Raw genomic sequence first — 14494 nt, 5'->3', positions numbered from 1 at the left:
GTAGGAAGCTGAGATGGAGCTACAAAAGCAGCAAGGAAGTACCAGAACAGGGCCAGGCTGGCCCAAAATACCCCCTTGCTACCTCTGCAGTGACCATTTCCTCGTGTTTCAGGTGAGATGATGACAGAGGCATCACACTCCATCAATCTCACATCACCAGCTGTGAACTTCCCAACTCTTTGAGCAACTCTTGGATTTCCTCCTTTGCAGAGAGTCTTTGGTTGTGGCCCAGGCACATGGGACTGTACTTTGGCAGCATCCTGCTGACAGGGCCGGGGAGGGACAGGGCTGCTGCGTGGGCGTTGAGCAATCGCTGCTGTCGCTGCTTCAAGTTATTTTTAGCAGAGATCACAGAATGAGCTGCAAAAGGATAACACAAACCTGGAATAAAGGTGCCTCTTCCCCTTGCAGCTCTCCACACACAGCACAGAAGGGTGTGGGAGGGAGCCTGAGCAACCTTCAACGTGAGAATAGTCACCTCAGATGGTGATGGCCACTCGCTTCTCCTGCTGGAGGTAGAGCCAGAGCCAGGAGCTGCTGCTGACGTCTAACCACAAAAAGAACTGAAACACACAGATATTCTGGGTGCTGCCTGCTCCCCCATCTGCAGCATCTCAGGGCAGAGTTTGCCCTCAAGTTGAAGGTATGTGTTTACAGGAGGGATTTCATTTGTGCTGGTAGCAAACATACCTTGTACAAACTTGGAAAACGCGACCGAGGTTATTTCAGGAGCGTGCAGCAGAGCTTTGGGTGCTCAAAAGTTACCCAACATGGGATTGTCAGACACTGCTCACAGGCATTTTGGCCACGGGGCCTCAGAACAGTGGAAAGCAGGACACCTGCAGCAGCACAGGGCTCTTGTGGCTTCCCTGCTGTGGGATGTTGGAGAACTTGCCCACTGCTCTGCTCCAGCTTGGACTGCACGTCCACGTCCCACAGAGCAGCAAAGGGAACCTCAAGAGCTTTTTGGCCTCTATTTCATGATCTTTCTGTGGGATGGCACCTACAGATGGAATCAGCCAGGGTTTGTCTCAGTGATGTCCTTCAAAGAGAAAAAAATCCTAAATGATTTTTAAAGCAACATCCATCAGCAGCATTTAGGGAAGGGCAGTTTAGCCAAGTGTTTGAAGATGAAAGAGGCAAAGTCTCAAGCCTTAGAAACCCAGCTGGAATCCAACCAGAAGACACAGATTCCTTTTTTCCCCATGCCAGAGATGCAGGCACAGTGAAGAGCTGTAAACCCACTGTTCTCAGGGGAGGGAAGCGCAAGTTTCATTGACCTGAATTCATCTGACCCACGCCAGATTTCTTTGCAGGCTGCTGGGGAAGTGCCAGGCCAGCCCCAGAGTGGGACAGGGAGGCAGAACAGGTAGGAGAGATGCACTGGCACTGCTAGAAATCCTCAAATGTTCCAGGGGAAAAAACTGGCTGAAATGTAGACAACTGGGTTTTATGTTTAAATGTCTTTTACTAAAAATACAACGTAATCAGCTGGAAAAACAACGCAACGAGCCCCCAGAACCTTTAGCACGGCCGATGATTCAGAGAGAGAAACTGCCACAGGGCCCTTGCTGAGGGTACAGAGCCCGATGAGCTCTTGACAACCCGCTCAGGAAGGTCGCCCAGGGCAAATCCAACGTGTTGTGTCATTCTCCACGGTCAGAGCGTGGATGGATCAGAAAAGGAAATCCTGAAGGGATTATGATTTCACGGTACTGACATGGCTCTCCTGCTCTGCAGTGAGTGCAGGACAGAGGAATGGGCACAATCAGGAAATAGCCACGGTGACAGCATCGTGCTGTCCTGTACCTGCGGAGGGCTCACAGCAGACAAACCAAGTCCTTCAACACCACACTGCTCCTGTGTGGAGCAGGATGAGCTTCAGGTGTCTCAAGAAGGATGAGCAGGTTCTGATCCCTGCCCAGAACATGGGAGACAGCAGCTCAGTTCTTTCTGTCATTCCCAGCTGATGCTAATGGGGATGCAGAGGGCAACTTGGCAGAAGTGGAGCTTCTCCCAGCCCCACCAAGGCAAGAGAATAAACAGATACCAGATGCTCAGCAAGGGCAGCTGTGCCAAAACCATCAAATACTCTTGTACTTCTCATCCCATCTGGCAAGATCACACCACAGAGAAAGGCGTAAACACAGCACCGAAACACCCCAGGGGTTCTCACCCTCGGCTACAGCCTCCAGTCCAGCTCCTGTGTGCTGGACCGAGGTGGCCCTCTGGAAAACCTTCCAGGCATGTTTGGATGACCAAAGGGACAGGAAGACAGGAGTTTATCTTTCCTCTTCCCCATCTCCAGTCCCTTGCACTCCCACGTGCACTCTCGCAGATTTACAGAGCAGCAGCTTTACAGGGTTTAAAAATAACCGTCCCCATCCCGTTCCCGAGTCAGCTCACACCCCCCACGCTCGCAGGGACGACTTGCAGACGTAACCCCGGGGCATTTTTACCTTGGATGGAGGATTCCCACCTTCTTCTGGAGCTGCCTGCCCGTTCTGCAAAGGAAGAGAACCTGCTGTTAGCACACGCCAGGCATGGGATTGTTCCTCATGTCCCTCACAAAGGCCGGTGGCTTTGGGAGCCCCTCACATGGGACAAACGGGGCAGGGTGGCACTTTGGACACGGTACAAGATGGTTGAACATTCCCCCACGCACCGGACTCTTGTCTTTTAAAGCGTTTAAAAGAAAGTCTCTTGCCCAGAGGCTCTTTCCACACTTCCCCCAATGCAACTGGGGCTCCTTATCCACCAAATATTGGTTGTGGGGCAAACGGCGCCAGGGAGGATCCCTGGGGCGGTGGGTGCAGATTCCCCCCCGGGCACCACGTGCTGCAGACGCTGCTCCATCCCACCCCTCCTGCTCCCACTCTGCGCCGGCTGCTCTGGGATTGCTGGCAGCAGCGCCAGAGCGCAGTTAACAACCATTGTGCCGTGACATCGGCTTTAATTGGAGCGTTTATCGGTTATTTATTACCCCATCGCAGCTGATACGCTGCAGGAAATCTGCCCCGCCCGCCTGGCTCCAGGTCCAGCTCCGCACAAAGTCACAGCGGGTGACCCGAAGCACCTGGAGCGGCACCAGCCGCTCACCCCGGGCGCTGAACCGAGGAGGGATCAGGTTCAGCACGGCACCGGCACCGCCTGGGGAAGCCGGGGGAGCAGAACTGGGTGGGATTTCACTGAGACACAGATACTCAGAGCAGGATAAGCACGTACAGGAGGTTTTCTGCAGACTGTGGAGAAAAACAAGGGCAAGAAGACTTTGCTTTGACATCTGTTTGCACTGCAGTCTCAGGCTCCAAAAAATCATGGCATTCCTCCTCCTCCTCTCCTCTGACAGGACAAGGGCAGTTTAGTCCCTTCTTTTCAGATGTTATGGGCCAGGTGAAGAGTTGCAAAGCCAATGGATTCGAGCCTCAGATCCTCAGTGGAATGACCGGGTTCTAGAGCCTTCAGGAACTGACAGAAGAAACAAAGCCAACTCCTTCCCTGGTGTAGCAAGGATCCATTGATATGAACAACCTGCCTTCTTCCTCAGGACTCCACCACACTGCAATATTTACATCTCTGTGGACCCACTCCGAGCTCCACAACTCACCTTGGTCCCAACTTATCTTTAAGTTCCAAAGCAGTTTCAGCCAACGACTGAAAAAAAGCCACAGCAGCACCACGCAGGCCAAGTTCTCCCAGAGGAATGTTGCCCTGGTGTTTACACGGAGCTCTCGGTGCCATTAGCACAGAGAATAGCTGAGCAGTGAAGTAAGAATTTGTGTTTATGAACAGCCCCCACTACGCAGGGGGAGACACGGCGCTCGAGATAACCAGACTTGGAAACAGGCTGATGTTTACTGGCTCAGCTGTCACCCATCCACAACTCATAACTGGCTGCTAATCCAAACCACAGCTCAGGGAGGGCTGGTTTTGTCTCAAACGGCTTAAGAAGCAGAATTGCTGTGTTGGACAGAGGAAAGCAGTGCGTAGCTCATGGTCTGGAGAACAGACCCACAAGGCACATGTCAGGAGAGGGGTGAGTTGATGCAGGGGGTGTCCAAGCCCTCAACTTCAAGGGTGAGCTGGGAGACACCAGGTGATACCTCCAGAGTCACCAGACTTTCAAGGGCTGAGTTTCATCAGCTCCCTACTCCAAGGCAAACCCATCCTACCTGGGATGGAAGGGAGGGGAAAGAAAGAGAGCGGTGTCCCTGCCAGGGAGGTTTCTTGGGCATGCAGGTCCCTGGTCTTAGAGGGATGAAGCTCCTGATGAAACAGTCACTTCCTCAGGCTCACATAAATCAGATGTCTGCGCAGAGAATTGCAGTGTTTAGAGCCAAGTGCTCTCCTTCTACCCCAGAGCAAAACCAGTCCTTATTCCCTCATATGGAATTGGAGGGCCATTTGTAAATGTTCCAGATGGAAACACAGCTCCAGACTCATCACCTCCCGAGATAAAATATGGCCATTCAGCACGTCACGAGTAGAGCTGGAACAGTTTGTGTGTTTCTTGGTTTGACATTTGCCTCTTCAAAATGCTTTATTTCTGCCCTGCCCCTGCACCCCACACACAGCGGGGGAGCAGGTGCCCTCTCACAGCACACTGGGGCTGCAAAGGAGCCTCCCAAATGTCCTGCTCCGAGAGAACTCCCAAGATCTCCCGTGGGCAGCAACCAGGCAGCATCTGCTGCTGGAGGGAGGCACAGCTCCTCCCTGGGGTGCCCGGGGCAGTGAGGAGCTCATCCAGGCCGTGTCAGAGCAGGGCTCGGGCTACTGAGAACGCAGCCACACAAGCCTCCCCGGGGGCCCGCAGCCTGTCCTTGCAGCTTTGCAGCTGCCCTGCTCCGGAGTGAGCGGAAACAGGATTAGGGAGCTAATCTGATGGGCACGTGGAGCAGCAGCCAGGGCACCTCTGGGCGAGTGACCGCTCCACCTGCCCCAGAGGTGACACAAAAGCCCTCCTGAGCACACGCTGGATGAGTTTCCTTAACAGCACACAGAAAAGTACCCTGGAAAACAAGCGTGTTCAGTTACGCAACTGCCAGCCTGGCTGAACTTGGGAGATATTTATCTTAGGACATCTTGCGCTTTAAATCCTTTTAATTCCACATAATCTGCAGCACAGCGAGCAATTTACAGAGCAGGCCAGTGTGCTCTGATGTGAAACCAGGACGAGGCACATCCCGGCAGGACCGTGGGGACGGTGCCCAGTCCTGCTCTGTGGTTACACCACCGGCTCCAGTCATCCCGGGTTATCGACAGCTCTGCCTGAAAAAGCAGCCTGCTGCTATTCCTGGATCCTTACGTTTTGAGCAGTCACTTTTGAGATGCCCCAAAACACCTCACAGGTACCAGGTACCTAGAGATGCTCTTTCACCCAACTCTGATGAGCCACGGAACACTCAAGCAGGAGGGAGCAGGGCAAGAAACCCTTCACCCCAGAGCTCCTGCTACTTTGACACAAGAAAAAGGCATTTAAAAATTATTACCATTAAGTGGAATTTATGGATCTTGGCTATTGCAGTTCAGAGAAAGGAAATAATTCTGCAAAAATAGAGATCTCTGAAGGAACTCTCGCAGCCCAAACAGGAGTCTCTGCACAAGGCACATCAGAGATGACAGCCACTCAGCTGTCTTGTCTTTTGGTCATAGTTTTTGCATAGCTCAGCTACCATGCTTGAGAAAAGAGTTTATTCATGAGTAGCTCCTGCTCAATGAAGGGTGATACTTATAGACAGGCAAAAATAATTAGCTTGAAGTGGTGGAATTTGGCGTAATCCCACGTCAGTTGCATTGTTGTAGGTTTGTGTAATGAAACAAGAACTTGAAGCAAAGCAGAGCCCTGATGACAGATCCATCGCTATGGGGATGAAGTCATGGAATCAGAGAATCACAGGATGGTTTGGGATGGAAAGGACCTTAAAGCCCATCTCATTCCATCCCTGCCATGGGCAGGGACACCTTCCACTGTCCCAGGCTGCTCCAAGCCCCATCCAACCTGGCCTTGGACACTGCCAGGGATCCAGGGGCAGCCACAGCTGCTCTGGGCACCCTGTGCCAGGGCCTGCCCACCCTCCCAGGGAAGGATTTCTGTGTCACTCAAGTCCATTCTCCAGTGTTTGTACTCTGCCCCAGCCACGTTTTTCTACTACATAAGCAATATTTGCAATAATGTAAGCAGAAGAGAGAATGGCAAGGGAAAAAAAAAAAGCAGGAGAAACGATTACAAAGCTCAGCCTCCAGGACAGAGGGAATTGGCTCCTGCCAGGGATCAGTTCAAGCTCCCACTGCCACCCACTCCTGGCACGACTGGGCTCTGGTGGGCCAGGACAAGGGGCACCAGACAGCCAATTCTCCCAGAACACAGTGGAAAAACCCCAAATCCCTCAACAATAGGACTGATGCCTCCACCAGTGCAGTGACAGCACCTCTGCTCCATGACTCAGAAAGCAAAGGTCGGAGGAAGCCGGTTTCTAACCTGGATGGCAGCGATCCCAGGGCAATTTACGTAACTGGTGTTCCAGAAAAGTCTCCTTGCTTTCTCAGTGGTGCCACCTCTCCCAGGAGTGGTGAAAACTTCCCCCTAGGGCCCCTGCCCTTGGCCATTTTAGCCTCAAAGTGCAAAACTCCTCCCAAGCCCCATTCCTGCTCCGCTGCTGGACCTCAGGGAACTCTCTAACATCAGACCCAGGTGTAGAGGTGAAGAACACCTGTATTCTTTTCCTCGCTGTAATCAAGAGTGTGTACTTATCCTCTTAAACCAAAGGGAGGTAAATTGCTAAGTCCCACTTGAGATCCTGAGACACAAAAAATCCGATCTGCTGAAATCCCACCTGCACGTGGTGCCTGACCCTGACCCGGAGCTGCGGCCAAGGTGAGACTGGGGAAGGGGCGAGCCAGAGGCTCCCTCCAGTTTCAGCTTACGATTAAACACAGCCGGTACTAATGCAATGAGGAGAGCAGTCCCTGCCGCTGCCCCGAGCCCGCAGCTGACTCGGGCTGACAAACAGCCCGGACCCCCCGGCCATTTCCGCTCGGAAGCGATCCCGTGGTGCTGACACAGCGCCCGCCCGGCACCTGGGACACCGGGGATTAGGCACTAAATGAAGTCTCGCCCACGGCATCCACCGCCCTGGGCACTGGCATTAGTTTCCTCCCATTATGAGTCGAGTGGTGTTTTCTGGCTTTCCAGGCATCATCTCCCTTGTTAGGAAGGGAGAAACCACAGATGAAAAGCCCTGTCTCCCAGCAGTAACCTACGGCCTGGATCTGGGTGCAAGACTTGATTTGGGAATTGCCGCAGGACTTCCCTCCTCTCCCAGCTTGGAGCACAAAGGAGCACAAACTCATCCTTATGGCTCCAGCGCTGTTTCAGAGCAGAGGCTCTTCACCCACCGCACCTTCATGCCAGGTGTTTGGCCCAGGAAGACCCTCCCCACCTGCACAGGGGGCTCCAGGAGAAGCTGTGTCATACCTGGCTGATGAAAATTAGGAAACCTCACCCAGAATGGTCAGCATGCCTCCCTGCTGTCCCTGCAGAGGGGGTGAAGTGCTGCCTCTGCTCAAAGCACAGACCCCTGAAGAGGCAATTTTAAATAGGAATGAGCAAATCTGACCAATTAATCACCAAGACATGCCCAGGTAGGATAAAGGAATGTGAAGGCATCGAATCCAGACAGAACGACAGGAAGGCACCAAGGTCTGTGAAACACCTGGGACACAATCCCCACCTTCCCTCTGGTTTCTCCAGGAGAGCTGCTAGCTCCAGTTTGGGCGAGATGTTTAACTGAAGAGTGCCAGAGCACAGTGCCTCAGCCGGCTGCTCTGCCGTGGGTGACAACCGCTGCAAGCTGTCCCTTCCTTCGGAAATGGCTGTGGTGCCAGCCCGCAGATGTGGACAGGAGATGAGCTCCATCCTGCACATCTGGCTTGGGGGTCTTAATGAGGAGGAAAAGAGCCAAGTGGGAGGGCAGAGCAGACATCCAGCAAAGTGACACAGGAGCGTGATCGGAGTTGGCAGCGCAGGCCTGTGTGAGAAGCCGGCGCTGGGACGGTGAGGGAGAAAACCCCCAAAACGGAGATATTTATTCCCTGGGCCTTCAGCCGGGTCCGCTTTCCTCTGCGCCTGGGAGATTTGGGAGCGCTGCCTGCGCTCCCGGAACGATCGCAGCCCGCACGGGCAGCAGCGAGCCCGGCAGCCCCCGGTGCCCCGACCACGGCCCCGGGCGCACACCCTGAGCCCCGGGAGCAGCCCCGGAGCGGTGCCGGAGCGGTGCCGGAGCGGCCCCGGCGGCGCTGGGCTCCGGCGGCCGCGCTCCCCCGCCGCGGGGAGCGGCTCGGGGCGGGCGGCACCGCAGCCGCCGCTCCGCGGGGTCCCGCCGGGCGCTCCTTTGTTCGGCGGAGCCCCCCGCCCCAGAGCCCCCCCGGCCGTGCCCGCTCACCTCCGTGTCCAGATGCACCAGCTCCATGTCGGGCCAGGGCTCGGCCAGCTGGGCGAGCGGCATCGCTGCCGGCGGGTGCCCGCGCCGGGCTGGCTCCGAGCGCCGCCGGGCTGGGCACCCACCGGCTCCGGGCCGGGGCGGGGCGGGGCGGGGGGCGGGCGGGAGGCACCGGGGAGGGGCTGCGGGGATCCTCCGCCCGGAGCATCCGGCAAACCCAGCCCGGCGTGCGGCGGCTGCGGGAAGGGATGGGAGCGTGGAATCGCGGAATCGTTCGGGCTGGAAAAGCTCCCCCCGTGAGCAGCGAGTCCAGCTGTTCCCCCAGCCCTGCCAAGGCCACCACTAACCCATGTCGCCAAGTGCCACATCCACACGGCTTTTAAATCCCTCGAGGGATGGTGACTCAAGCTGGGGCAGCGTGTTTCAATGCCTGACCACCCTTTTGGTGAAGAACTATTTCCCAATATCCAACCTAAACCTCCCCTGAGGCAGCTTGAAGCGTTTCCTCTCCTCCTGTCCCTGTTCCCTGGAAGCAGAGCCCGACCCCCCCGGCTGCCCCCTCCTGTCAGGGACTTGTGCAGAGCCACAGGGTCCCCCCTGAGCCTCCTTTGCTCCAGGCTGAGCCCCTTTCCCAGCTCCCTCAGCCGCTCCTGGTTCTCCAGCCCCTTCCCAGCTCTGTTCCCTTCCCTGGACACGTTCCAGCCCCTCAAAGTCTCTTTTGTCATGAGGGGCCCAGAACTGACCCCACGATTTCGGGGGCCTCAGTAGGGCCAGCAAAGGGAACAGGCACTGCCCTGGGCCTGTAGCCACACGATGGCTGGTACAGCCCGGATGATTTTCACTGGAAGGCTGAAATGTCGGGAAGTGATGCCTGGATACATCAGGAAATACCTGTTCTGAGGGACTTGGGAGCCTCTGCCAGGGAGATCTGTGACTGAGCCAGTGAAAGATGCCCCTGCCCATGGCAGGACAAGATGGTCTTTAAAAATGTCTTCCAACCCAAGCTGTTCTGTGGCTCTGCACGATCCTCACAGAACCACAAACACCTGAAAACCGAACACTTCCTCACAAATACATGACACTGAGTCCTGCTCTTCTGTGCCTTGGAAAGATTTTTCCTCTGGGAGTGTCCAGCTATTTCCCTGTGTGCACAATCTGCACGGCTGCAGCGAGAGAGGTGGTGAGGACAAACCTGGTGACACGGCTCAGATCACTGCTGAACTCAGGAAACTGCTCCAGGAAATCCGGATTCCAGGTTTGAGATATGCCATGAATCACTGCTCATCACCTCCTGCAGTGCCCCTGGAATTCCCTAAAAAACAGGGTTAAAGAACACATCCACCTTAAAAGCAGGTGTTCAGAATTCCTGGCTATTCTTACCTGTCAGGTTCTTAAATAGGAAAAAGTTTTCTTCTACTCACATTTTCCCAAACCCCAATGCACCACGTTTTCATGTTTCATTATAAAACTACTTCTTAAAAAAAAAAAAGAAACGAAATCTTTTTAAAAGATGCATCGCTAAGGGTTGACTTCATCAAGGTGTGGCTGGAAATATTTCACGAGCCTGAGTGGCAGCCTACAGAGCTGGGACTGAGCATTCTGAGGGCAGGTGTCCCAGGTTACAGCCCTGGGCTCTTTACCTGTTCTGAGTGGGCAGCAAACCCTGAAAAAGCCAAACTGGGACAGAGCTCAGTACTTTGAAAAATTCCAATTAATCTCCACAGCACGTGAAACTGCTCTGTGAGTCATCACCAGGACCTGCTTGTGATTTAGGATAGAGCTGTCATCTTTTCTGCACATGGGGGAATCGAGTGTAGAAAATTCCCAGGGTGGCTGTTTGAGCTGGGAATCGCTGTCACAGCCCCGTGGCCAGAGCCCCATCTGTGCTGTGAGAGCTGGAGCCCCGGGTGAAGGCATTAAATAACACAAATCCACCGGCTGGTACTGACTGTGGTCCTGTTAGAGCCAATTAAACTCATGGCACTTGCTGTTGGAGCAAGTTGAAGCAGATCTTGTGGAGAGTCATTCATTCATCTCCAAAGCCATCCCTACCATCCCCTCCTTGCCTGGAACACGGCGTGCCCGGCTCCAGCCTCCAGCTGCTGCAACCTGCTCTACCTGGCATCCGTAACGCGGTGATCTCAGTACCGCCATCCCGTTTCCTCCTCCGTTGGTTTTCCAGCCCCATCTCCCCCTCCTTCTGCTCTGCGGGAATGCAGAGGGTGGTGAGGGCAGGACAGTGCTCCCTGTTTCCTTCTTAGAAGGAGAATGAGGCACTACTTGGTGGTACTTCCAGAGGGTGATCCACGGAAGTGAGACAGGACCAGGTGCTGAGCAGGAACCTGGAGAGCATGGAGACAGAAATGCTCCTGTTTGCACCCCTGGCAGGTCTGTGGGGCTGCAGGAAATCCATCATATTCTGTACCAGAAAGACAGACAGGCTGCCCCAGGGCTTGACAAAGACAAAAATCATGAAGCTTTACCTAAATACAAATGCCAAATTATCCTGTCCACTCCTTTTAGCAAAACAGCAAATTAAAGACATTGGGGAGACCACAAAAGACTTGTGTGTGGTTATTCACTGAATCTCTGCAGCTGTTTTTGTTAAAGGAGAGGATTTTGCTGAGGTAGCCCTACAGTATCTCAAAATTATAACAACACCCGAAAAAAGGCTGTGGTGACACCACAGAAACCCAGCAGCGATGCTGGGAGGAAATGCTGTGGCCTCGCCATCACCAGCTCCAGGACTCCAAGAGAAGCCATCTCTCTGTTGATGGAAGGTATTCTCAGAGTGACCTTCCCCCAATTCCTGCAGCAGATAATGCTGAATCCTAGTTGGATTAACAGAAGGTGAAATGTGCCACAGGAGATTGCTGCTAAGTTCAGGGCAGGATGTCAGGGTAAGAGAAATGAGGTAGTGGTGTATCCCAGGGTTTATTTCCAGTCAAAGAACAGCTATAAAAAGCATCCTTGATCCTGGAAGCAGGGTACGAAAAGCAAAATCTGCTGTTTGGGTGACTGTCATGGCTAAATACAGTGATTAAAACATATAGCCTGGCATTTTTCTGAGACAGTTGCAGGCTGGGAAGAGCTGCTGCCGTGGTAAACGGAGACTTGGGATCAGCTGGATCCTTTGTCAGTGCTGCATTCACTGAAAATTCAAAATACTGCAGTTTTAATTTGGTTTTAAAACCATCAAATCCTCCTCAAATACAATTGTAGATATTTTTGCCTCTGCAGCTGGCTGGCTGTGTAACATTTTTCCTTGCAGAGAGGCTGACAACATTTGTTAAGCCAGTTAAGAAGAAAATTAACTCTATCCCAGCCAAAACCAGGACATCCCCAAAGCATTTCCAAAGCAGATGGAGGCTGATCTGTATCACTACCAGATCCAATTTCGACTCACTGTTCCAAAAGCTGGCCAAGGGATTCTCCCTGTGACCACACAGTAACCCAGTGCTCTCGTGGCTCACTGCATCCTTTCTTTTTTCAGAGTCCATGGGCATCTCATTCCCTGCCTGCTTTGCATGATGCTGCTTTTACACATCCAAGGAAATGCAAAAAAGCTCACAGGCACAAGACCTCACAAGGCTGAGTCCCAAATATCTGCTACAATTTACAGACTCATCTAATTTGCTAAGACAGTCAATTAATTGGAGCTCACAGCAACCCTCTTTGTACTTTTAATTTTGACCAATCAGGTCCAGAGCTCATTGTTGTCCTCACAGGGAAACTGAGTCAGGTTTTCAATGCAGGGCAGAATGTGAACTCATGTCCTCTCTTCTAATCCCTGGCTCTCCATTCACCATCTCATTTCTTTGCCTCTTCTGCTTTGTTTTGCCACTATGGAGGGAAGAGATGATGGATCACCTTGTTTCGATCTCAGGAACATTTTTCCTTAGTGTGGTACAAACCACGTTGAAGATATAAAGCAGGGGCCCTGGAAATGAGAAAAACTGGCTGCCTTTAAGAGCTTTTTGCTTTTCTGATAGATTTCTTTCTGTTCCTCCACACTGGGTGCGATTGCAGCTGCCTCAAATGCCAGCGCTTTCCAAGGCAGGCCCAGGCAGTGGTCGGAATGCAGGAACTGCACCACAGCAGGCAGTGGGATGCAGAGCTCTTGGGGAAGCACAGCCCAGGCAGCTCCTGTTCCCTGGACAGGCATTGTGCAGACTGAGGCTTATCCACAGAGCAAACACCTCCAGCCTCTGCCGACATTCCCGCACAGGTGAGCACCACATTCCCTCGCTCAGCTCAGCTGCATTTATGGAGGTGTCCAGCATATCTAAACCCTTTTTTTGGCAGAATAAACTGCCAAATTTGCCTGCTGGCTCCGCAGCCTCTCAGTCTGCTAAGCCCACCCGTATTTCTGTAAAACCAGGCCGTCCCTGCACCCAGATCTCCCGAAGCCCCTCCCAGGGAGCCCCTCGGTGAAGCACACGCAGCTCAAGCCAGGGAATTCTGCTGCAGAATTGATCGAGCTGTTGGCTCCGGGAAATGTGCTTCATTTGTGGATTTTGCACCTTTCTCTCAGGAATACTGAACTGCAGCCGAGCGGTGCCTTGAGGAGAGGGACCCGTCTGAGCCGGGATGTGCCCTGGGAAGGCGCTGGGGAAGGAGCTGCGAGGCAGCGAGGCCATATCTGCCGGTTGTCATGGATACAATCGCTGCCCGTCTCATGTATCTGTTACCTTCCCTTTCCTGGATGCAAATAAACGAGTGCTGGTCTGGCTCCTGTGCAGGACACAGCCCTTGACACCCGAATAAAAGGAGAAAAATATCTGTTTCCAACCCACACATCTCACAGCATCTGCGAGGAGAGTGGGAGGTGACTTGGGATTTTGGTATTTGAACTATGCGGGGCCGATAATGCTTTGCCCAATTCCATGTGGTTCTGTCCTAACCTTTGGCTGTATCCTGGGACCTCAGAGGAGCTGTTTCATGGCCCATCCGTCCTTCCGGATTCACGAGGAGCTGCTGAGGACGTGGGATCTGCACGTGCTCACTGTGCTCAGCACACGCACCCCAGCAGAGCTCTGCAGGCTCCACTGATCAGCTCTGCCTTCAATCATCGAGAGGTCGAGAGTGGCTCCAGCTAGACCAGGAATCATGGAATGGTTTGGGTTGGAAGGGACCTTAAAGCACATCCAGTGCCACCCCTGCCATGGCAGGGACACCTCCCACTGTCCCAGGCTGCTCCAAGCCCCAATGTCCAACCTGGCCTTGGACACTGCCAGGGATCCAGGGGCAGCCACAGCTGCTCTGGGCACCCTGTGCCAGGGCCTCCCCACCCTCCCAGGCAAGAATTTCTTTCATAAAATATTCCTTTTTCTACCTGAAATAGGCTTTTTCAAAACCCCATGTAAAATACAAGGTATTCCTCACCTTTTCTTTTTTAATTTAATTTTTAGATCAGGTTTGCAGCCCAAGTGGGAAGTTATTGAGAGCAAGTTATCCATCAAATTTTGTTTTTAATGAGCACACAGCTATGTTTGTAGCTTATTTCAGTGTAGGGCTATGTGAGGGAGTGAAAACATGAAAGAGAAAACTATCAGAAACTGTAAACAGAAATGAAGCTGCCAGGGCTGTTTGCACTGTCCCCCAGGAGGGAGAAACCTGAGTAAACACAGCACTAAGTACAGTCAGGGTTTATGGTTCTTTTAGGTTTAAGAACTTGTAAACAAATGAGGGGGCTTTTAAGTGGATACAAAAAGATACACTTGGTTTTGTGCTGCTTCCAGAGCACACAGGTCCCACTTTCTCCAGAGAGGGGAGGGGAAAACAAAAGCACATTTCAAGAGAATTCCAGCTCCGGGGAGAGGAAAATGTCATGTCTGTGCTGATATCCTGCAACTGAACAAGTCTGGTCCTGCTTCACAGAAGGCACACACAGATACCTGTTCCTAATTACCCCATTCCAGGGTTTGGGATGCCATCATGCCATGGAAAAAATAAAGAAACCATTTTAGAATGGGAAGCAAATTTCAGAAATCCTGATGAGAAGCCCAAACACCACAGAAATCTATTTTCCTTAGGGGGAGCCCAAACTTTATTTC

At 53.0% G+C, this 14494-nt stretch overlaps 1 protein-coding gene across 5 annotated transcripts in view; it reads right to left on the bottom strand.

Annotated features, from left to right (window-relative positions):
* The window catches only part of RPS6KA1 (ribosomal protein S6 kinase A1), a 35475-nt gene extending 26897 nt beyond the window's left edge, over window positions 1-8578 (bottom strand). For 3 of the 5 annotated variants that reach the window (XM_032132244.1, XM_032132245.1, XM_032132242.1), the window contains exons 1-2: window positions 8442-8578; window positions 2460-2504 (exon numbers count right to left, since the gene is read on the bottom strand). In XM_032132244.1, the coding sequence (XP_031988135.1) occupies window positions 2460-2504; window positions 8442-8504 (108 nt within the window). In that variant the 5' untranslated portion in view covers window positions 8505-8578. The remainder of the gene's footprint in view (window positions 1-2459; window positions 2505-8441) is intronic. The other 2 variants (XM_032132243.1, XM_032132241.1) reach the window with 1 other exon arrangement.
* Between the last annotated feature and the right edge of the window lie 5916 nt (window positions 8579-14494).

Source organism: Corvus moneduloides, chromosome 23 (assembly GCF_009650955.1).
Source record: "Corvus moneduloides isolate bCorMon1 chromosome 23, bCorMon1.pri, whole genome shotgun sequence".
NCBI classification, from domain to species: domain Eukaryota; kingdom Metazoa; phylum Chordata; class Aves; order Passeriformes; family Corvidae; genus Corvus; species Corvus moneduloides.
The sequence above is the reverse complement of the archived record's forward strand: the minus strand, read 5'-3'. Positions and strand labels throughout refer to the sequence as shown.